The 23,136-nt window shown below is 39.7% G+C and overlaps 3 protein-coding genes across 6 annotated transcripts; 1 reads left to right on the top strand and 2 right to left on the bottom strand.

The window, feature by feature from the left end:
- Positions 1-114: 114 nt before the first annotated feature.
- Positions 115-2,890, top strand: LOC115668260 (nifU-like protein 2, chloroplastic). Of its 3 annotated transcripts, none has more exons than XM_056306705.1 (5): positions 115-280; positions 386-497; positions 1,090-1,400; positions 2,384-2,581; positions 2,688-2,890. In XM_056306705.1, the coding sequence occupies exons 1-4, from the start codon at positions 200-202 to the stop codon at positions 2,570-2,572; spliced, it is 693 nt and encodes a 230-aa protein (XP_056162680.1). In that variant the 5' UTR covers positions 115-199; the 3' UTR covers positions 2,573-2,581; positions 2,688-2,890. The 3 variants fall into 3 exon arrangements, with proteins under 3 accessions (XP_056162680.1, XP_056162679.1, XP_056162678.1); XM_056306704.1 differs by having other exon boundaries at positions 2,666-2,890; XM_056306703.1 differs by lacking the exon at positions 2,688-2,890 and having other exon boundaries at positions 2,384-2,686.
- A 1,365-nt stretch (positions 2,891-4,255) lies between these two features.
- Positions 4,256-11,961, bottom strand: LOC115687977 (ribosome biogenesis protein BOP1 homolog). 2 transcript variants are annotated; one of them, XM_056306761.1, is made up of 19 exons: positions 11,724-11,961; positions 11,525-11,620; positions 11,319-11,402; positions 10,865-10,987; positions 10,623-10,777; positions 9,899-10,016; positions 9,709-9,810; positions 9,023-9,179; positions 8,767-8,875; positions 8,584-8,686; positions 8,296-8,446; positions 8,080-8,212; positions 7,882-7,988; positions 7,186-7,259; positions 7,025-7,085; positions 6,018-6,245; positions 5,851-5,935; positions 5,461-5,639; positions 4,256-4,700 (listed from the first exon to the last, which is right to left on the bottom strand). In XM_056306761.1, exons 1-19 carry the CDS (start codon positions 11,868-11,870, stop codon positions 4,615-4,617), a joined length of 2,298 nt encoding a protein of 765 aa, XP_056162736.1. In that variant the 5' UTR covers positions 11,871-11,961; the 3' UTR covers positions 4,256-4,614. The 2 variants fall into 2 exon arrangements, with proteins under 2 accessions (XP_056162736.1, XP_056162737.1); XM_056306762.1 differs by having other exon boundaries at positions 11,312-11,402; positions 11,724-11,868.
- Positions 11,962-13,966: 2,005 nt separating this feature from the next.
- Positions 13,967-20,167, bottom strand: LOC130136597 (ATP phosphoribosyltransferase 2, chloroplastic-like). The gene is made up of 11 exons (XM_056306698.1): positions 19,684-20,167; positions 19,406-19,465; positions 18,689-18,802; positions 17,394-17,459; positions 17,177-17,284; positions 16,950-17,033; positions 15,521-15,622; positions 15,310-15,423; positions 14,723-14,803; positions 14,476-14,595; positions 13,967-14,346 (listed from the first exon to the last, which is right to left on the bottom strand). Exons 1-11 carry the CDS (start codon positions 19,993-19,995, stop codon positions 14,251-14,253), a joined length of 1,257 nt encoding a protein of 418 aa, XP_056162673.1. The 5' UTR covers positions 19,996-20,167; the 3' UTR covers positions 13,967-14,250.
- Positions 20,168-23,136: the final 2,969 nt, after the last annotated feature.

The following is a 23,136-nucleotide window of genomic DNA, read 5'->3' as shown; positions in this document are numbered from 1 at the left end:
AAGTCGCAAGAGGCAAACATAGCTCCTAGACAGAGGGAGGTTGAGGCAGAGGTTGAGGCAGAGAGCGCGTGTTCGATTTCGACTACGATTCCTCCTCCTCCTCCTTCTTCTTCTGCGTGATCGGGCTTGCCCGTTTCGACGTTGGACGGGAACTTTGCCTCGGCGCTCGCTCGTTGCCTTGCCCGACGGGGAAAAAAAAATGCAAACCGTGGTGGCGAACCGGCCCTGCTGCAAGTTCCACCGAAACCCAGAACCGCCATCTTCTTCGTCGGCCGCCAAGGTCTCGCCTTTTCTTCGGCTCTTGCTCTTGCTCTTAGTATATGATTGTGGGTAATTTTTTGTTGCTTCTGCCCCGTTTTGCTAATCGGGTTTTCGAATTCGGCAGAGCTCGAGCTTCCTTGGAGCTCATGTATCGCTTCTGAAGGGGATTGGTCCGTTGCCGCGGGCGTCGTGCCGCTTCGTGCGGGTTCGGACTGCGGCTCCGATGCGGAGACGAGGTAAGACGAGAAGCACTCTGTAGTGAGGTCGTGTGTATTTGCCTGGATTTATCGTACTTGCTCCTACTGCTTGGGTGTACAGCTAGTTGATTACGGAAACAAGTGTGTCCAATAGTAGCAAGAAAATTCTGTACCATCTTATTGAATGTCGGAATCTTCAGGTTATATCGTTTCTTGGTTACATTGGGTTGGGTTGGGTTGGGTTAGCCATCTCTTTCACTGCATAAGAGTGAGAGGAGAGAGAACTTTGAGGTTTGTTTCCTCTTGGGTAAGTGAAGAAAGACCTTGTTAAGGTCTATCGGTTACTTGGACATACCAGTGAGTCTTCTACTATGGTTCTGCCAACCCAAACTTCTGTGCACATCTCTTCTTATCTTCCTCTGGCAATCTTTGAGAGGTATCTTCTGGAATTGATAGCTACAATAGGAGCCATCCCACTCAATGTTTAAACATACTTTCCCCTAATTGGCTCCCGATTTAACCCAAGCAGCATCCTGTTCCTGTTTCTTCATCTGGGGCACTCTTTTTTCGGGGAATAAAGATTGTAATTTCTGTGGATTTTGCTCAGTGTTCCTCCTTTCTTGACTTGTAGTTGTGAAGGCTGTCGCTACGCCCGAGTCAATGGTGGAACTTCCGCTGACAGCAGAGAATGTTGAGAGTGTGCTTGATGAAATCCGACCCTATCTAATTTCTGATGGGGGTAATGTTGCATTGCATGAGATTGATGGCAATGTTGTAAGGTTGAAGTTACAAGGAGCATGTGGTTCTTGTCCAAGTTCTGTAATGACAATGAAGATGGGCATTGAGCGTCGTCTGATGGAGAAAATTCCCGAAATCGTTGCAGTGGAACCAATAGCCGATGAAGAAGCTGGCCTTGAGATGAATGAGGAAAACATAGAGAAGGTAAGTAAGATATTGCAGCAAATATATGTTGCTTGGTATCATTAACGCTTTTGTCCTTTTCCCCTACTGTTGGGACTGATTTTCTAGGATATTTCTCCTTAAAGAATTTCTTTTTGTTAACTGCTTCAAGGTCTCTAATTAGGTACCTCTACTTGCTTCTTTTTTTAACAAATTGGTTTGGATATTTTTAGTAATGGTGGTATTGGATTTCTATGCTCTCAAGTAATGATTGGCTTGTACTTTTTCTTTCCTGCTAAGCTTGATTTCTGTCCTTATCTTTCCCTTGCTAATGATGAATGCTCAGCATGTGGTACTCCTCAACTTTAGGAAACCTTCACCAGTTGAGAATTAATTGCTGACCTCTTTTTCAGTTAAGCCCGACTACATTGCCAACTAGGTCTCCTGGAATTAGTTTGGATATTTTAACTAATGATAGGTTTGGATCCTTGGGCTCTCAACTCAAGTAATGGTGTGTTTGTCCTTTACCTTTCCTGCTAAGTTTGATCTGTCTTTCTATTTACCCCTTAGCATCAGGTTCAGGTCCTCGAGTCCACAAAGAGCTCGCAAGTTGAGGATCTATTAGTGACCTGCCCAACTGTACTGCAAATAACTCAAAAGTATTGAATCTCGGTCTACACAAATGTAGTGTAGGAAAGACATGTGTGCAACTCATGCACTAAAATTTGGAACTTACCAAAAGAACAGAGACTGTCATCGAAAGGAGTTAACATTTTTTTTTTTTTTTTGGTCAGAAAAGGAGTAAACAAGTTGAGATTTGCATTTTTTCAGAGATTCTCTTTATCCTGGGACTGAACTCACACACTTGTTTGCCATAACATTCCTGACCTTGTCTGTCCATCCGTCTGTCTCAAATTGCATTTGCTTGAACAAGCCCCGGGTCACTTAGGCAACCCCATTAAGATATCCTTATGCGCGTGACCTGGAAATCTGCTGGCTAACATGTTATTGCTTGATTATTTCAGGTTCTTGAAGAGATAAGGCCATACCTTGTTGGTGCAGCTGGCGGATCACTTGAGCTAGTGGCCATTGAAGAACCAATAGTTAAAGTTAGAATAACTGGTCCTGCGGCTGGGGTCATGACTGTTCGAGTTGCTGTCACGCAGAAACTACGAGAGAAAATTCCAGCCATTGCAGCTGTCCAACTTCTGTAATGTCATTGGGTAATGAAGGGTGTAATGCATTTAAGGTCTGATCAGTGCAGTAAATTGTGTACAGTTTTGAGAAGTCCTCTAATTTTGAAGCAGAGATAATTCGTCATTGATGTAGCTTTTCCCACCTTGAGCTGCAGCAGTGGTTGAAGCTCTGCATCCTACTTCATAATTGTATGCCAGGCTGCACACAAGTTCGAAAGGTCGATCTATTCGGGAATTTTCTCGAGTTATTAAATAATAATAAAAAAACAGCGAGATTATGGAAGGAAATATTCTCACATTTATTCTTACTGCAATACTCATTGTGGAATTGATCAACGGCATTGGTAGAATTCATGGGGTTTAACAGAATACACGTACATATTTTACCTTGATGAGTTAACAGGAAGTACTAAAATCGTAACAATATTCGATGGGATTCTTTAACAACTTTACATGATAACTTTCATGTTTTAGTTAAATAAGAAATATTTCTGGAATTTCAACAGTGCTTATCTTGATTTAGTTTACTTTTACAGGCCAACATAATAGTTGCAGTAGGGTATATAATAGAATTAAAGGTTGGTTGTAGAGTTTTTCCTCTGCTTTTCCCGCTTTGGAACTGAATCTCCTGTATCCCGGTTGTTATGCTGGAGTCTCTCTCCCTTACCTTTTGTTGGTCTTCGATTCTTTCATCATTGTTCTTTATTTGATTGGTAGACCCATCAAATGGGTGGATCGGGTTGGGTTGAATCATTTTCGACCTAAATAAACCCATTTAATCTGTTTTGACCCATTTTCATGAAATGCAAATTTAGTGATCCATATTCGACCCGACCCGATCCATATTGTCAGAACATTTTCATATTTAACCCAATTAATAAAACTCATACCCAAACTAATGCAAGAGTGTAGAGTGAGCGAGTACGAAATCGAGTGAGGCCGAGAGAGAATGAAGAGAGAATCGTAAAAGTAAGTTAAGTTCAAATTAGTTGTAAACCATTTAATACTCATATTATGTTGGGCTTTATCATCCTAAATCCATTTATTGAATATAACTAACCCATATAACAACTCAGCCGATCATATATGAGTTAAGAAATGATTCTACTACTCATTTTGACAGCCACATTAATTTGGTAATAGAGCCGGTTTCGTGGGAAACTAATTGCTACCCAACATTCTATAATTCAAATTCCTGTGTCGAATTTGCTTTCTGATTTTTGGGAGGAGAAGCAGGTTTTGTGTGTCGACCTAAGCCCAGCTCGACTTTTGCCAACTCGCACTCGCACGTACACCGGACTAAGTCATTCAAGTCAGCCATTTGCTACCCATATTAATCCAAATCTCTAATACTCTACCGTGTTGCTCCTCGCCTAATTACAAGCACGATCAACTGATTAGCGCACCAAATTGCCAACCGCAGCTATTCCAAGCCAATGGGGTCTCGATAAAAATTGTTTCATGTGGCCTTAAGGAAGACAAATAAAAACAAGACTGATGATGATCTCTGATCACATCCTAAAGTTTTCAACTCCAAACATGTCAATTTTCATAAGAGTGGTAATTGCCTCTAAAACGATTTGATGGCAACTACATCAATCATAAGTGTCTACCATCCGTTCTTATCTTTCTGCGCCGTGAAATCCGCATCAACAAATGCATTCATCATATATGTATGGAGAAAACTTAACTCCCAAGATGTCAGCAAAAGCATTCTCTAACTTTCCTTCAAAATACATAAACAAAACAATTGCGAGTTTTACGGAATACATTCAATTAACCACATACAAGGCAAAATTGAGGGGAAAATTTATCTAACCGATAACTCTTATGATTCTTTACCAGATTAATGCTCAGAACCTATCTAGCGTATGCAGAATAACAAAATTAATCAAGAGCTTATAAGAAAAGGCTGCTGGACGGCCTTCGCATCGCCATTTTGGTTTCAATTTATATCGCCATGCAGCATGACTCAGCATCATCCTTCTAGAGCACAGCTCCGTTTAATCGTCGCGTTCAAGTATGCAGAAATCAAAGGATCGTTTCTCAAGAGTCATCTTTTAGTGACAGTAAAGTCGGACCACCGAATCAGCACCAGATGTGAACAACCAAGGTTGCCGTGGATGGAATTTGCAATCCATCACCCCTGCCGATTAGAAGAATAATAAATAAGTAACAATATACCCAGAGGTCAGTTTCTTATCTGCATGGCAAAGCTAGTTAGCTTGTAATTAGATGTGCAGACAACGACAGTGTTAGAGTAGAGGGGACCTGTCCCAGCATAAATGTTTCAAACCACTTGGTTATAAGATAGGAATATGGCCCTGAGGCAGGATGCAATTTTCATATGTAACAAAATGGGTTCCAAACATACGTTTTCTCCCCCATTATAAGGTTTACGCAAGAATCTCAGACACAAATATCAGAACAACTTAATTAAATCACTAATAAAAAAAGGTCAGTGCTCTTTTAATCTGCTTCCTGATGCACCGTCCACGTTTATCCAAACTTTGATCTGCTGCCAAGTATCTTGGACAGAGAGACTGCATAGGTTTCACGTAGCCCCAGGCTCTAGCCTCACCTTAATGATGATTTTGTCGACAACAGAATAAATGAATGGTGACGTCTAGAAAATCTTATGGCCAGAGCTGCTTTAAGACTTTGTCAACAAAGGAAGAAGCTCTTGCATTACCCTAAGCCGAGTGACATCAGCAAAATTGTGGACCTTTTAGTGTCCCCAAGCTATTTTATAAAAACTCACTCATCCTTGACATGATATCCTTCCTAACACTTACCCCGCCCCCCCCCAACAAAAACCCCCTAAAGAAAAACTTCATGAAGCTAGGGATACGTATTCCTCCTCAGTGTCAATAATTTTCTGCATAGAAAAGAGTACAAACACTCACCTCTTCCATTTGAGCTTACATGCCCTCGGAGAATTTCCAAGGGAACAATGAGAGGGTTCTGGTTGAAATCTGAATAAACCATGCCATGGAACACATAGGCTGTGCAATCATCAGAACAAGATGCAAAAAGGGGGTATGAGCGATGGAAGGCCACATTTGTAATGTCCTTCGAATGACACCTGACAATCAGAACAAACATCAGAACAAACAAGTAACAAGCTGAAATCTACCAGACTATATATACATGCAAACATTAAATTTTCTACCCAGAAAAGGCAATCGTGTAACTACAAACAACCAACTCAGTTTGATCAGCTACACTTCCCCATAACGAAAATTCATCCAATTCTCACAACTTTTAAATTGTCACAAAAATAATAGCAAACTTACTGGAGTGTTTTGTAAGGTTGAGACGAAAGGTCCATATCAAACCAACAGAGTTTTCCCTCTCTGCTTCCAACAATTAAATTATCCCCTGCAAGGGAAGACAACTAAGAATTACGGGGATCTAGAAATCAACAAGGAAGAGAACACTAACATCAGATTTTCAAACATACCTTGAGGATGAATTGCAATTGAGGAAACTTCACGAAGTCCAGTCTCAAGCTTTTTAATGAGTTTCTGCTTCAAGAGGTCATACACGCGAACATTCTTCTTAGTTGAAACAAAGAAGATGGATCGAGAAGGATGAAAAACTGATGAAACTGGAAGACCGTGCAACTTGAATGGGATCTTCTGAGTAATCTTCTTTGACAACTGGTGTATTAAGATTGCTCTTGATTCACGTGAGGAAAGTTAAAGGAAACTACTTAGAAAAAGTGACCAAACCTACTGCAAATTAAAAAAGTAACACTCCACAAATTATAGTGATCTCGAACCAGAAAATGCAAAGAAGCAAATAAAAGTTCTTACTTATGTTGTTTGGGAAGTCAACTGACAAATAATTTTCGCCTAGGACAATACTAAAAGAAGACGGAAGCTCATGGCCAAAAGATGCTTCTACCAAAATAACAGGAAGAGAAGATGACAAGTCAAACTACCACATTAAACATACACAGGTCTGTCTACAACGGTCTCAATTGTGTCACAGGCTTATAGAGCAAGGATTGTGAGTGTGGCAGTGTCATTAGATCTCTTGTAACAAGAAAAAGTTGGGGGCCATCATTTCCTCTTACCATTTATTGGCTGATACAGAAAGAGAGAAAAAGGAGAGAATTTGAAGAAGAGTCTATCATCTCTGTGATTACTCAAAGCTGTTTCAAAACCTTAGACCTTTAGTATTGTACAAAATTACTCATGGATGCAAATACTCTGGTTGACATTGATTCTTGTCTTGCAAACAACGCCCTATTTTGTTTCTACCATCGTTTTCCCCACATACCTTCTAGAAAAAAGTTTACCTACTACTACAACAACTGATGTTCTGGGTTCTTTCATGTAAGCCGCACTATTAATGCTGCACATATATATCTAAATGCTGGAAGTATTCACTTCTCTTCAAACGATGGATTCAACTACCCCTCAAAGAGACACATCATCATAAAGCACTAAACCACAAGGATATCTGCAGGCGTCACTGTGGATAAATAGTCTCCTTTGCGATGCCATTCAACTGAGGTCACGGTCTGCACAAACCCAAGAAATCAGCACCCATGGCTTTAGTGAAAAGGCCTTGAGATAACAACTTGAGCACAAAAGAAATTGAAAAAAATTCTAAAAGGGTACCTTGAAATGTCTTAACCTGATTGCCTCATGCTTGTGCCTATCATCTTGAAGCCAGCTCACCAAGGGCTGCTCATCTATGCACAACCATATATCCAACAAAGTTAAAATCAACTTCCAACGAAACTTTAAACAAATTTGATGTAGGAAGATGAGTTCCAAAATAATGAGCCCAAATTGTTTGAGAACCAGAAGAGACTGACAATGAATGATATCTCAAAAGGATCACCACTGGGGTTTATTAAGCATTAATTGCATCACACGATTCCAAAGCAAATGACTGCTAATATTCAAACTATATTAAGTAGAATATCTATCTCCACAGCAGAGCATGTATTTACATACTGTTAAATGCAATTTCAAGTTGAGGTAGAAAACCTCTAAACAACAAACATGATCTAAGTAGGAAATGTCTAAACACAAAACAGAATGACCTATTTATAATAGGAAAAAGGAACTTATTGAATTCCCACAAATACTAATAAATAAGACTACTAATTCTTCAGAAAAGAAGAGAGAAATTTACTATAGGACACCAAGGGGATACAACTACTCGCTCAATGAGGAGAAGAATCCCAATCCAATGAGAACTCCTCATTGAATTGTGAAACCATGCTAAGCTCTATCTTCACCGACTCAAAAATGTCAGGAAACTTGTCTGATCTTCGCAATTGCATAAACATGGTAACTAAACCTTACCAGAGTCACCTGCTGTCCCAGATATTTCAACCTGGAGAAGTTCCTGAATATTTTTCTGATCTTCTTCATTACCCAGTCCTGTGTTAAGAAGTAGAACATCTTGGCCCCTGCAAAGACAAACAAGGCAAACAAACATCAACATAAACAGTGAAGCCAGGATGAGGATAGGAGATTAAACAACAAATTGCTGGAACTCACGCAGCAATTGCCAAAATTGGAAGCTCGGACAATGGATTCCAGGATACACACTGGACCGGTTCACCTATAGTCCACACCCCACGACATCTGCCAGTTTCAACCTCCCAAATGCGAACAGTTCCATCAGCAGAACCTTCACTTGCCACAATAGAAGACGAGAATGAGTCTAAAAGTCATGAAATTCAAAGAAAGAAGAATATATGAGATTACACGCACCTGAAGCAATCCACTGCCCTGAAGCTTCAGTAGAAATCGACACAACAGCACCCTCATGACCTCTGTACTCAAGATAACATGTCACTGGGTAAGGCTTAAGATCCTTCCGACTAGGTAATTTGGGCTTCAACGACTCGGGGTCAATGTTAAGCTGAGGCATTACATTGCAAAAATCAATTCATTGATGAATTTTGAATTGCAGTTGCTACTTGCTAGTAAGCACATAACCATACTCAAAGACAGCATTGGTCTCCTCTCATATCATCCAGGCCAGTCATAATGACTTACACGTTTTTTCCAAGCTCTATATGACATGTAGAGATCCATGCATCGCTCAAAAGAGTCATTAACAGCATTTTCATAAGCCGGCACACTTTTGAGAGATGTGTACCTAGATAGAAAGAGAAATAAATAATTGAGAAGCATGACAAAAAGCAGACCAGCCAAGAAAATGGGAAACATTGCATTTACCTTCTAGGAATGAATTTAGGGCGATCTTCCTCATACATAAGCTGGTAGGAATTTATCTCTTCCTGTGTGGGTATATATTCTAAAGACGGATTATAAGATTCGTCATGCCCTGGCAAAGAGGAGAGAAGAAAGGGGATCCTTCATCAGTGCTTGTGAATGACTGATTTTTTCTCAATCTTTCTAACTTCATCAAAATGAATCGGGACTTATAAAAAATAGTGGATTGACTGTTTATGAACTGTGGGAGACAGATCACCTGGTAATTTGGGTTTTGGAGCAGGGATATAGGCTAGATGCCCAGCCTTGTCTTTTGAGTTGAGATCATCTCCCCACAGGTTATAGAAACGTGGCTCTTCTTTTGGCTTGTCTAACTTAATTAATCCCTCCCGAATAGCCCTAACATACTTTGCAACCTGCATATGTTTGGTGCCCAACATGAGCCATGTTCACATGATAACAATGATAATCCAATGCAAAATGCAATGAATATTTCAGTATCCATTGGTCATAAGGTGAATTGCGAAGTAGAAAGAATATAGGCAGGTTATTGAGTGCTTCAGTTTCCCACCGCGGTGGTATATATTTGTGGCTTCCCCAGTATAGAAAAAAGACACTTAAATTGAACAGTCAACAACATATTAAGAGAAAAAAAGAAAGCAATAGTGCATTTGATAATAGAAACTTGAGTATCTGAAACTGATGTCAGCTATTAGGAATAGTAAGCAGCAATTGATAAGCATAGTTCGAAGCCAACCGCAACAAGAATAGAAGCTATCAGAATCAAGACCCCAGTAAAGGATCTTAAATGCATTTAAGAAACCAAAAGTAAAAAAGCTGCATCATTGTTACGAGCTCAGCCAGAAAGGTAGAGGAATGAGAATCAAAAGAATACTGACTACTTCCCATATGTCATGTAAATAGGGAAATGCTGAAAAGACTGACCCTTTTGGCCTCCCATTTTGAAGGAATGAAACGTCTCTTTGGTTCTGGGGCATTTGATAATGGGTGTTTTGCATCATCCCATTTGAAAAAGTCAACATAATCCTGCATTTTAGAAAGAAAAAAGTCACATTGAAGCCCCTTCAATAAGTAAAACTAGGTTTATAGCACAGTGATGACAAGTGGCACAAACCGGATATGGATCAAATCCAGCATGCGGTGCTTTTCCTTTGAGCAGTCTACGAATAAGTCTTGTTTCATCTTTGGTCAGCTCCACTACCTCATCATTGTACTCATCATTAATCTTGCGCCTGAATAGAAAATCAAATAAAAAACACATAAAATTCTATCTAAAACCAATTTATAAAAGTAACGTATAAGAGCAAACATTTTTAACTTTCTTTAAATAAATTCTAAGGAAGCTCTCAACTCAGATTAAACTGATTGGATAGAGGCAACTGGCAATGCAGAAAAGCTGACGAATCAAGCCTCAAAAATAATAAGACAATCAGGGAAAGCAATCTTATGTGAGTTGCACTCTATAAAGCAAAAGCATCTGATGATAACAAATATTAATCTGTTGGCTTTTTTCCAAAATTTAAGACTAAACAAAGTAACCAATGGAAAATTTTAAAATTTTCTCACTAAACATTAAAAGAAAAGGGATGAGAAAGGGGATCAAAATACTGGACGTTGCAAAAAACAAATAGTCAACTAGGACTAATGTCAAAGTGAGAACAACAACGCCCCATCTCCTTGATCAGTGTATAGGGACTCCATACTCTGTTAAATTGCTGAATTGACGGAAGTGACAGAAATAACAAATATGACCACAAGTTTGAGGCATATGGTACTTTCATTATTTTCCTATGAGGATCTCAATAGAGAGAAACCATTGAAAGGAAAGTTGAACTCACCAATTTTTTGAGTCATCAGCACTGGCAAGAAAAGCATCCAATTTATCTTGTCTTTCTTTCTTTTTTATCTTTTTCCCCTTTACATTGTAACCAATATGTTCCTCATCCTTATACCACTCAAGAGGAACATCACCAATCGTGTTCCGTGAAGGAACCTGTAAATTACGCGAGTGCCAATCAATTATAGGTGAGCATTGTACAATTCTAAATATGCTCAAAGCTGTCCAGAGAAGTAAGCAGACCTCATCTTCAGATGAATCACTCTCTTCAGCTCTTTGATCTGATTCAGAGATTTCACTTCCACTATCATCAATTCGGGCACGATCATTACTCGATTCGCCTTTATTGCTTGTTTTAACAGAGCCCTGCCATTAATGCCCAGCAACAGCATTACAATATGAACAAGTTCATCATAGCAGAACAGACAGAACAAAGACCTTCTTCTCTGTTTCACAACCAAAGGACAAGAAATGACATTACAAGTTCTAACCAAAACTCTAGTATTGCATTCAATTGACTCAAGAGTTTCGTCTATTATGGAACTCTACTCGAGCTTCAAAGGTGAAGTTGACTCAGAGTTTCGTCTTAGTAGTCCTTCTATGCCTCAGAACAAATACTAGATGTGCGAATAAGTTTGCTCGTCTCACTAAGAAGCATGGAATAAATCACAAATCAAAGAAGGCAATTACCATGTACCTTGTGCTCTTGTGAATCACTTTCTCCGGATTCCGACTCCTCCGACAGCTTAAATTCCTCGGAATTTCCATCTTCGGATTCATCCTATATTCACAACACCAGAAAAACGTGATGAAGCCTCCCCTGGGGGGACATAACATGCTGGTACGCAAGCAAGCACGCACAAACTGGAGCTGCACTAGAACAAAGGAGCATGCAACAGATACCTGATCAGAACTGGAACCAGTAGCGCCCTCTTCTCCGGACTCCAAGTCCTCTTCCGACAGCTCGTAATCTTCGGAATCCCCATCGTCGGAGTAATCCTACGACAGACAGACAGACCAACGCATCAATCTCGACGCACGCGAATCGACAGAGGCAAGACCGACGGAGGAACGCAAGAGCAAAAAACCAAAGGGAAAAAACCTCGTAATCGGAGCCGGAATCAACGGGCGAGCCTCCGCCGTCTAAAACCTCCGGCACGGACCGAGCTCGCGGTGCTTCTTCCTCCACTCTCTCCTCCTTCTCCTCCTCCTCCTTCTTCATCTTGTCTTTCTTACCGACCGCTCCCATCGCTGCTTCCTGAGGACAAGTGGCGCAAGCTTTGGGTGGAAGAGGCGAAGGTACAAAGAGGCTGCCGCTGCCGCTGCCGCCGCCGCCGCCGCCGCCGCCGCCGCCGACGACTGTGGAAGCAGGGGAGGAGGGGCTTAGCAGCAAGCAGCACTAGGGTTTAAGCCGGCGGAGGAACGAGGAGAAAGCGGCTCTGCGTCCGCGCCTAATACCGTTTTTGCATTGGCATTTAAATAAAACGGAAAGAAAAGGAAAATAAAAACCATAAAACATTAAAAAAAAATTGTGATTTAGGACTATTACTGCAGCCAAATGCCAAAAAAAAATTGCATTATTTTTCTTTTTTAACGCCCGGAAATTACATCATGATCTCTCGATCCCCTAACGACAAAGGAAATAAACATCTAGGTGGCCTATCTAATGCAAAACAACTACATGCATTCATGGGCTGAAGGAAAAATGCATGAATTTATATCGGACAAAAATGTCGTCTCTTTAAATGGCCCAAAAGAACGCATGGATTTTCACGACAACAAAAATACACATTATTGAGTTTTCTAACCATGCAAATTGGAAGTTGCTCAAATCGTCGATTGTTTGGTCCAATGCATAATGTGGTCCTTGAACTTTTAATTTGTGCAATGTGATCTTTGAAATTTGGTGAAATGTGCAATATCATTCATAGACTTTTAATTTGTCAAATATAATCCCTAGACTATATAAAAATATTTAAAATTGTAAAGACCACATTAAACAAATTAAAAGTTCATGGACGACATTACATGTTAAAACCAAACTTTAGGAACCATTCGAGTCATTTTCCCTTTAGAATACTAATTTTTTATTCGATTTTCAGGCAACTTGAATTTCTTTCTATTTTCCGGTAGAAGCATAACTGGCCTCGATTAAAAAAACTTAAAAACAACGCCGTCGTGGAAAACGACACCAGCTCACTTTGTCAATATGTCTGTTATGATATGTTGGTGCCGCTGGCCATGTCGAATCTCACTTCAACTTGAATGAATGCAAAATTCGAATGCAGTTATTTGTTCTTGCTCAACTCCGATTGTTTGGCGGAAAATGAATAATTTAAAAAATATTTTCCAAAAAGTGATTACTTGTATTGCTTACAAAAATGAACTAACCAAAAATATTTTCATCATTCATCAAAATGTTTAAACATAAATTACTGTCGATAATGAAAGCAATTTTTCATTATTAATTATTTTAAATAATACAAGCAATCATTTTTCAAATCATTCAATTTTTCGCGAAATAAAATCGAATATAAAATCAATATAGTTTTCGAGAGAAATGGTTAATTTTTTATCCAGTAGGATCATGCGGCCTATTACCACTAGGGAAAGCCCATCATGCGCACTGCATGGGCTTCTTCTGTAGAACAGTGGGCCAGTTGAAACTGACGGGGGAAGTCCCACATATAGTTCGCGATTAACATTTGACAACCCCGCTAATCGCAGCTATAATCGCATGATTAGCAAAAATACATGTGGTCACGGGAAAGGTTAGAGAATAGGTAAGCATATATTAACTTCACTACAGTTCTCAGATATATACGTGATACCCGAGTACGGGCTTTCGCTCATTAGGGTCACAAGTCAAGTTCCAGCTCGTCGGAAACTCGAGGTAAACTAGCCGGAGCAAAAGGGCAAAGCGGGAGAGAATTTGTCCGCCCGACGTGGTGGTGTTTTAGGATTGAAGAATCCATGTGTTATGTACTTCCGAGAAAACGCTCCTTGCCGGCACTGCCGGTTGCATCGCCATGGTTGATCTTTCCGAGGAATGTCGTTGCGAGCGGTCTGCGATTGTGCTCTGAAACCGTCGTCGACCAAAATTGATGGGTGTGAAAACATCCTTATTTGCAACACCATCGGTCGCTTATCTTCTGCCGTCTGTACAATTCGATCCTTGAAATTTTCTTCTTGTAACAGCCAAGTCGCCAAGCTCAATCCGACTCGTGTAGGCATTAGCAGCACTACCAATACTACTAAATGATCCACTTCTGTTTCGACTTGTGTAGCTATTAGCAGCACCTGTACATCTTCCAAAGAGCGTCGCGGAATCGCCATCGAAGCCAATTGTCATCAACGAATAATCACTTGCAAATAATGTCGCAAAATAAACTTTAGAATGTTCCCACACTTCCTTAGATTCTAAAACCGATCGCTATAAACCAAACAAAGAGGAAAAATAATACCTAGAGGAAAGGTAATTGCAAATCTAAAAGAACAGATACGGCAAAGCTACCAACATAACCAAGATACAACATTCCTGATGAATTCTACCCCCTCCTCCATCTTCTCCTAAAGCCGGTTCTCCAACTCGGGTGCTTCTAGTTGACCTGAGCACTGGCTACCGAGAACTAAAGCCCGAGTATGGACAGAAGCTGCTGCCATCTGGGAGTCTCTTCATCGAAAATGTAAGTCAACGGAGATATTAGAACTCCGCTACCCCCGATCTGCACGATAATTAACGAAAATTAACAGCTGCAAATATCTTCACTTCACATTAGGATGTGACCAGGGGGAAACAAAAAATCTTTGCATAAAGCAGCTGTGTATTAGCTGTTTCCAAGATTAGGACTTACTGCTCTCAACTGCTGCACAGAGCTATAGAGCGCCTTTTTAGGTATGCAAATGACTATTGCATAGTAGTCCGAAACCACTTCTCCATTGCGTTTGCAAAAGACTGGACTTACGGTAGGTCCCTGTTAGCGTATAAGTACCAGAAAATCAGAAAATCTGGAGAGTGAGAATGACATAACTAACAGCTTAAACTTCACGTCGAGCTGGGGCTGCACTTGGAGTATGAGAAAAAAGGGATCACTGCATTACCTGCAAACCAGAGAGTGATGGTTGACTAAGTACTCGCTGAGCGACTTCCTCTGCACTCCTGCCCCTCATATTCGCTGTTACCTGTAACAAGAGTTAAAACCGATTATAAAGCATTCATTTTGAGACTTGGATAAAGTAGTCAATCAAAAGTATGTATCTGCAGTATCTGACTTGTGTATAATCTAAAAGGCTTTGTATTGCACTTGCAGAATTTTCTATAATATTTCCCCCAAATTTTTATTGCAGCAATTCCCTACTTAGTTGTTGAATAAGAAAAGGTTGAACAAGTCATACTTGAAAATGAGATACGGTACGCTTATGTCCACAGAGTACTAACCATGTCATATCCGATTGACACTGCTAAATTGGCCTCAACACAAAACTTGCACTAACATAAGTCCCCCGATTAAATTTTGTTTTTTGATGAGTACACTGATATATCTTTTTTACGCAGCTCAGCAACATAGTAATGAGTGAAAGGGGGATGGCAACAGCAGGTGCAACTAAATAGTAGGTAAACTCTAATGGGAAGTATGTCTGGATGCTGGACAGGAAGTTCAGCATCATATATACAATAATCTACGCACCGTGAATTGGCCAACTGCCTTAAGATGTGCCTCCAATCTTTCAAGAATCTCGTGAATTGCGTCAAGAACACCTTCCCGTTGGACTAGTGACTTCCTACTTGCCACAAGAACAGCCTGAACGATATTCAGGCCCAGGATAGGAGAAGTTTAAAAAAGACAGAATGAAGAAACGATCATATGGCGAGCTTGCCAATGCAAACATGTTACCCACCTGGCTTTTCAACACTGTACCACCTTCAATTTCTTTTAAGTTATTTTCTTTTAATGTTGTCCCACTACTTACAAGGTCCAAAATAACATCAGCAGTCCCCATCTGGATTACCAAAGAAAAGAAAAGAAGTCAATCGTAGATCATGCAGACACAGCATCAATACTATACTGCCAATGCCATCAATTAGCATCAGTTTAATTAAATCCTTGACCTCCCCTCATGGAGATGCCATTGCAGATATCAGTGTGCCACACACCAAGATATAATGACGGTCATACACATTTTTCTATTCACCTAAATTGCAGCTTCTAAACAAATACATGAATTGAACTACAGTTGATAAGCTCATGAGGTTGCTTTCCTAATAGCTTAATCTTTGAGGGCATAAATGTATTTCAAATTCTTTTTAACAAAGGATGAAGCAAATGTCCGTAGAATTATTTCCTTCCAAGGGATAAAATTTTCAATCATTTAAAAGAGCAAAAACCTGAAATTCATGGATTAATCACATCAACTATGGTGGCTTGATGTAGGCTCAAATATACATTCTCCGGGAAAGGGAATGTACATGCATTGCCCCATAATGTGGATAGACAAAGGTCTCCATAAGCACAATGTACCAACATTTAGAATATGAAAATTAGTGGGATGTACACTAGTTCGTCCTTCCTTTCACTGCATCTACCCGTCAAGAAAGAGATGGTAGTTTCCACTCCCTCCGTTTCCTTGTTTCTCCTCTTCAATAGGAAATATTTCTCTCCCTTTCTTAGTTAATGAAGATTCTCAATGTAACTAGATTCCCAGACAACATTTTTAATCTCCAAAGTGGGGTGCATTTAGGAGTGACATACAGGGCAGCACTCCATAGACCAACCTACAAAATTAGTGGGAATCGAGATATTTGCCAATAATGTAAAAGATGTGGTAAAAAGTTGACCCCTGAAGCAGCATGAAAAGAATAACACAACCCTGCCATACCGAGCAAAAATATTTGTATTCACCAATCTGCACTTCCAGTACAGATCTTCTAACCATCTACGTAGAAAAAGAGAAGGGACTCGAATCCAGAGCCATAAGACTCTCAATGCATTTCATCGTCTTTTGATTTTCAAAACAATAATTGAAATGGTCTGAACCTTTTTCGAACAGGAAAATGAAATGGTTTAAACTTTCAGATTTTAAATTCTAGTTGAGCACACAAGATTGATCCCCCCACGACATAACTTTACCAGAATATGGGTTCCCAAACCCCTTCTCTTGAATCTCTTAAGAGAGCTTCCACAGACATATAAACTCCAGTAATAGTTTAAAGACAAAATGCGCTCAATGAAAAATTTCATCATGACAATCACAAATCATCTGCCAATACGGGTAATGAGTTGGTAAGCTAGAAAGATAACAAATAAGTGAAAGAAATTGGTATTTTTACCGCAGGAGCTGCCTCCAATGCTCCTTCACCAGTTGAAAAGCTCACATGCTTTAGTCCAATTTCTTTCATGAACTTAGGCCCCAGCTATAAAGACACAAGGGAGAAACTTCAACTTAAGCAGTTATTAAAGGGCACTCGCTCTGGCAACCCATAAGGAAATTTGCTATTGAAGGTGGACAGATGGCACAAAAAACAATGACATTTAAGATCTGAAAATGAAAACATACGTAAGAGAAACCAGTAGCAACTCTGAGCGGTTTCTCTTTAGTCCATTGGGGCATTTGTGCTAGCTCCTTCACCGAATTGATCTTCTCAAAGATCCCATATTTGGGAATCTAATAGGAGATCAAAAGAACATATCAAACACTAAAAATTTCCATAGCAATTAAACCAATTGGAAAAAATTCTATCAGTATATCAAATTGAGAGCATAAACTTTCTTACTGCGAGAGACAAACGGCAATCCCCATAATCAAGATCATCGTGAACAATAATAAGATCTTCGTTACCCTGAATAAAAGGAGCATAAGCTCTTTTAGGACAGTCTACTATGTCAAGTTAGTGTTGCGAAATTAACATTCTACGATATCATGAAGTTGAGATGAAAACACAAAAACACTACAAAAAGTTCAGAAAAAGCTCTGATATATGAAGTTGAAGCAATCAGGAAGTTTTTGTCTCTGTCCAGCATTCCTCACACGGTGATCGATAAATCATCATTCTAGGATTTCAAGTCATAGTTTCCTATCCACACGTCCAAACAAACACAAAAAATATGAACACTCTAACCACCTAAACTATCTAAAGACTTCAAAGGTACATACTGAAACTCTTCTGCTAATCCAAGCCAATTTTCTAAATTGTTTACATGGAAAAGAGTAAACAACCCAAATAGATTCATTCAACAAGTACTACAAACTCAAGCAAGGTAATATGTGATCCGCAACTAATATTGTCATCCATTCAGGTAAGATCTGTGATCCAACTTCTCCGCTGCATATTTGACACATAGGGAGTACTACCCTATCATCTACTAACTACTAATCTGCACAATTGCAGGTGATCTATATGCCAAGTCAATCTTTAATCTTTCAAGGACGACATTCTGATTATAAACAAGCTGGGGAAGGATGACATACTATTGAGGCTACAACTGCACTTTGACAAAGTCTCCTCATCTCTTTTTCACGTATCAAGGATGGCCTACACTTTCTAAAGACAACAGGAAAACTAGGATCTTCTGTCAGATGCTCACAGGGACTCTTTAAAGTTGTATTATTCAGAGAGCCACTCCTCAGTCAACTTTATTCATAGCAGTCAATGTCTAATCAGCACGCGGCATTTTCAATTTGCAGTGGGGCATCTGGTGTGACTTCAGTCTTAGCTTTTTGGCCATAGCTATTGCCCTCAGCATTTCAAGTTTAACCTTTGTTTGATACCAAACACACCTAGTCTTGAAAAATATGTGATCATTAACATTTCAAATCGAAACGACTTATTCGTAATTTTTTGGTTTTAGCATGAAAGCTTATTCCGATATTTTGGTTTTAGAGGGAAAGCAAATACGACTTTTTGTTTGATAAAGCACTCTTGATCTTCCACTTCATACAAAGCAGGGGAAAACCGTGCAATAAATTGTTTTCACAGCTTCAGAGTATAATCTTTGAATGCAGACGAAACATTAATGAAAAATGATGAGGAAAAAATCCAACCAATGATAAAACATACAGCATATTTACCTGTCCAAATTCACTAACTGTGTCAAAACCCACTATTCCAATGTCTAGATCTCCAGATAACAATTTTCTTACAATGTCCTTTGGTCGCTGAAACCAGACTTGCAAACTAGTAAGCTGCAAGATAAGTTAGCCACCAAATCAGTTAAGAACATTCTGCAGTATATAGAACTAACAACTGAAATACCAAATGTCTACAGTAAAACAAATATAAACAGTACCCTGGAGATTTTTTTAGTTTCTCTAATTACTTTTTCATGGAGAGTTTTCTATGTTATATGAATGAGAGCAAATCTATCTAAGAATAGAGAAGCGCTTGTCTAGCTCATCACCACAGAAGTACTCTAAGACACGGACCTTTTCAACCACAGCAATTGGGTGACTTGAATTGGTCATTTCTTCTTCTTGCGTTTTGCAGATATGGTTTCAGAATTACCCATCTGGTTCAAACCATCAGCACTCTGTGAAGATTACACTCTATCTTAATTAGTACATAGACCCTATTTTACATTAATGATTTTGTAAAGGGTTAGCACTCCTTGGTTCCCTGTCCACATATTTCAGATATGATGACTATAAAATCTCTCTTTCTAAACCTATCTCTACTAGTTCTTAAAATCAAAATTGAGGTCCAAGCGAATTACAATAAAGGAACTCAAAATGTCTTACCACCATGTCTATACCAATATGAGGCACACATTTTTCATGAAATTTCCATACCTGTGGAATTCCTGCAACGTACTGTCGAGGATTAACCTGCTTGACTGACAATTGGCAATCCTTCAGGAACAAAAAGTAGAAGAGGGTCAGTACGCACATAAAAAAAACAAACCACCACAAGTCCCCTAGAGCAGCATCTCAGAGATTCAAGCCACTTTTCATCGCCAAATTCAAATCCGATAACACTACGTATAGCACGTCTGTATGCATTCAACTCTCTATAAACTTCGCATTCGGAACCGATGCCTCAGCAACCAAAACCGCAATGCGATGTATACCTCGAGGAGGCCGAGAGTGTCGTCGGCCATGCGCCCTTTGCTCGGCAGACCGAGCCGGATCTCCCTCCGCTCGCCCTCCGGCCTGCCTTTGGAGGCCGCCACCGCGACCGCGACGGCGGTGGCGGCGGCCGCGGAGGACGGCAGAGAGCCGGAGCAGCAGACGATCCTCGGCAACGCGGGCGGCCTCAGGGAGGCGGCGCCGACGGACGTGCGGGCGCGGGAGGCGGAGAGAGAAGGCGCGATTGAGGACCGCGAGAGGAGCCGCCGGGAACCGCGGGACGGCGAGGCCAGCGACATCGAGACGGGCGACATTGTTGACAGCGAGGGCAGCTCCGAATGATTGATTGAGAGAGAGAGAGAGAGAGTTTCGAAGTGTGAAGATATGGAGCGCCGCCGCGCCGCCGCCGCGAGGGGAGGACGACGACGGAGAGAGAGGGAGAGTCAAAAACAACGGCAGTGTGTGTGGGGGCGGAGATCGTATGAATTTGGTCCACACGTGACGGTGTCGAGATGGTATCGCAAATTTAACCTGAATATCCGGTGGCGCTGTCCCGCGCCCACGCGGAATTTGGTCCCGCTTTGCTCAATACAAAAATGGAAAAATGACACAAAAAATCTCTTAACTTTGGCTCAATATACAATTCGATCTTTAAACTTTTAATTTATTTAATATAATCCCTAAATTTTTACCCGATGTTCAATATGATCTCTGAACTTTTAATTTATTCAGTGTGATCCCTAAATTTTTTGTACATGTTCAATATAGTCCCTAAACTTTATAAAAATGCTCAATATAATCCTTATATTAATTTAAGTTCAGGGACTGGATTGTACAGTTTCATATAGTTTTGGGACTAAATTGAACATTTACCAAAAGTTCATGGACCACATTGAACAAATTAAAAGTTCAGGGACCGTATTGAACATTAAACTAAAGTTCAGCGACTACATTTAATAAATTAAAAGTTGAGGGACTAAATTGTACATTTAATTAAAGTTCAGGAACTGTTTGTGTCATTATTCATATAAAAATCGAATTTTCTAAAAAAAATAGAAGTTCAATAAAAAAATTCTCACTAATTGCATGTTTGGAGAAAAATAATAGTAAGAAATCGGTTTCGACCCGAAATAGAACATTTCGAAAAATGAAATCAGATTATCAGACTATATAGTTAATATCGAGATTTCATACTACATTTTTATGACGGTAAAATTATTGAAAACCCAATTCCTCCATCGACCGCCATCACTGCTCCCATCTTTACCATCAATCGCCGGCTTTTGCCTTTGGCTGCCGAACTGTGTTACCAATAGTCAAACTCTACGGCCGGTCAGCAAACTTGCGATTGTCTTTGAATTCACATCAAGCATAAGGTCCGAAAACTATAACAATGAAACTGTAGCGGGTGTAAAAGGGATTTTTAGAGAGGTTTATGACAATTGACAATGTCATTCGCAAAATCAAGTATCACGAAGTCAATTATCGAATGCTAAGTACCTAGTGTTATCCTTTTAGAAGAAAATCAGAAAATATATTGTGTTTAACGAGTGGTAATTGGATTGAATGGATTGAAAAGTCTTGCTCGAGGAGTTATGTCTAGCAAATCCAACTATACGAGATGATGTATAGGATAATCCCTATTTATCAGTGTAGCATGTATTGATGATGTAAAATTTAATATATTATATATATATATATATGTAAGCATACATGTCAAGGGTGATTAGTTTTAGAATGAGCAGATTTTAGACCAAAAATTTAGAACCTACATTATAAAAATCGCTTCAGAATCGGCCTATAACCGAACCGGCTGCTTCTAGGGTTAATCGAAGAACCAACCTACTTTTTTCCCTTTCTTTTTCATTTTTTTCAAGTCAAGCAAATTTATTTTGTACTCGTAATGCAAAAAAATTTCCCATAATTAATATAAGACTCAAATAAAAACATCCAGATGAGAAAACTAAAGATGCCACATTAGCGCTTCTCTTAAAATATATAATAAAAATAAAGTCATATATCCTAAGAAAGTAATAAAATAGCCATGTTAACATTTGTTGTTGATCGAATTTGACGGAGATAACGGAATGATTTAATTGCACAAACTTGACAAGATTTAGACTTGATTGTAGTTAGTGAAAATTTTAGGATTCAGTTGCACTTTTGTAACAAGTTTTAAGATTAGTAAATTATTGCTAGTTTATAATGCGATTAGTAAATTTATAAAATAATTAAACAAGCCTAGACCCTTCCATGCCTAACCTATCACATGCCCCGAGCCTCTATGTTCGGGCTCCCACGCAGGCTCGGACAACCGTTTGTAGCGAACTCCATACATTCTTGCTTTTGATTGTACATTGAGATGGTTAATGGTTTTATAATTTTTCTTAATGCTTCTCAATCTCTCTTTGCCATCACCGCTGGCCTTTGCTCACGGAACTCTCATGCATTGTGCACTTGCTGTGCACATACCGTGCACGTCCCGTGCACGTCCCGTGCACTTTTTCTAGAAGGATTTATGGTTAAAAGGACTCCTCAAAGTGTATATGCATTAATTTTTAACCCCTAAATAAAAATAATTCTCATTAAATCGCATAGCATGTGTACACTGGATGTATTTGCATTAATAAAATTTAGTAGAATATATTTTCCTTTTCTTTTAAAAAGTATTATTAAAATTTAAAAAAGAAGAAGAGAAAAGAAAAGAAAGACAAAAAGAAAGGGAAGTTCTGGCACATCATAGATTGTCACAAAAATAGGGAGAGACAGAACGAAGGGGAGGGGAGAGAGAATTTAGAGGGGACACTCGGAGAAGAGTGGCTCCAAGATCAGAATTTTTTGGCCGGAGACATACAGCTCTCAGTTTTCTTCTTGTTCCTTCTTAGGAAGGTTCACCCACCCCTCCGCTCGCTCGGCCGACCATCTTCTCCGCCAACCACCACAGCTGCTTGCCTTCTAGCACGTTGTCGGCTGTGGATGAACACCTGAGGGAGCCGCAACCCATTTTCCGGTGATTCCCGCAGTTTGAGGCCGCCACAGTCAATCTTTTATTTCCTTGCCTTTAGTGTGCATATATACGTTTTTGATTTGCTAGAACGGCATTTTGTTTTTTATGTGTGTTTTCGGTAACATTAACATCGACAACTCGAGGTGGTGGTAGTTGTCGGGGTGACGTGACGACCAACCGGTGGTTGTCAGTGTAGGTGACTTTGTTTCGACAACTCGAGGTGGTGGCCGATGGCTGGGGAAGGAAACCCCGGCGAAGGAGTCTCGGTGAAGAAAGAACGTGAAATTAGTTTTTTGGTTAATTTCATTATATCTTAGTGTTAATTTTATTCTAGACTTAGTATAAAAAATAGAAAAAAAATGTGAAAACCTTTGAAAATTGCCCCCAAAAAATTGAACAAGCCATTAGAGCTTTACAATAAGGTTTTTGATTCTTTCAGTACATTTGG

Source organism: Syzygium oleosum, unplaced genomic scaffold (genome assembly GCF_021117445.2).
Source record: "Syzygium oleosum isolate NSW1041296 unplaced genomic scaffold, Sole_v2.1 Sole_v2.47, whole genome shotgun sequence".
In the NCBI taxonomy this organism is placed as follows: domain Eukaryota; kingdom Viridiplantae; phylum Streptophyta; class Magnoliopsida; order Myrtales; family Myrtaceae; genus Syzygium; species Syzygium oleosum.
This window is presented reverse-complemented; position numbering and strand designations above follow the sequence as displayed.

Excerpts from the sequence above, each read along its gene's own strand:
- LOC115668260 (XM_056306705.1), top strand. The coding sequence starts at position 200 with ATGCAAACCGTGGTGGCGAACCGGCCCTGCTGCAAGTTCCACCGAAAC. Across the intron at positions 498-1,089 it reads GGCTCCGATGCGGAGACGAG|TTGTGAAGGCTGTCGCTACG; the intron begins GTAAGACGAGAA and ends CTTGACTTGTAG. Across the intron at positions 1,401-2,383 it reads ATGAGGAAAACATAGAGAAG|GTTCTTGAAGAGATAAGGCC; the intron begins GTAAGTAAGATA and ends TGATTATTTCAG.
- LOC115687977 (XM_056306761.1), bottom strand. The coding sequence starts at position 11,870 with ATGGGAGCGGTCGGTAAGAAAGACAAGATGAAGAAGGAGGAGGAGGAG. Across the intron at positions 8,876-9,022 it reads TCCAAAACCCAAATTACCAG|GGCATGACGAATCTTATAAT; the intron begins GTGATCTGTCTC and ends CCTCTTTGCCAG. Across the intron at positions 8,213-8,295 it reads AGGGCAGTGGATTGCTTCAG|GTTCTGCTGATGGAACTGTT; the intron begins GTGCGTGTAATC and ends TGGCAAGTGAAG.
- LOC130136597 (XM_056306698.1), bottom strand. The coding sequence starts at position 19,995 with ATGTCGCCCGTCTCGATGTCGCTGGCCTCGCCGTCCCGCGGTTCCCGG. Across the intron at positions 19,466-19,683 it reads ACACTCTCGGCCTCCTCGAG|GATTGCCAATTGTCAGTCAA; the intron begins GTATACATCGCA and ends TTGTTCCTGAAG. Across the intron at positions 14,596-14,722 it reads CATCACTCTCTGGTTTGCAG|GGACCTACCGTAAGTCCAGT; the intron begins GTAATGCAGTGA and ends ATACGCTAACAG.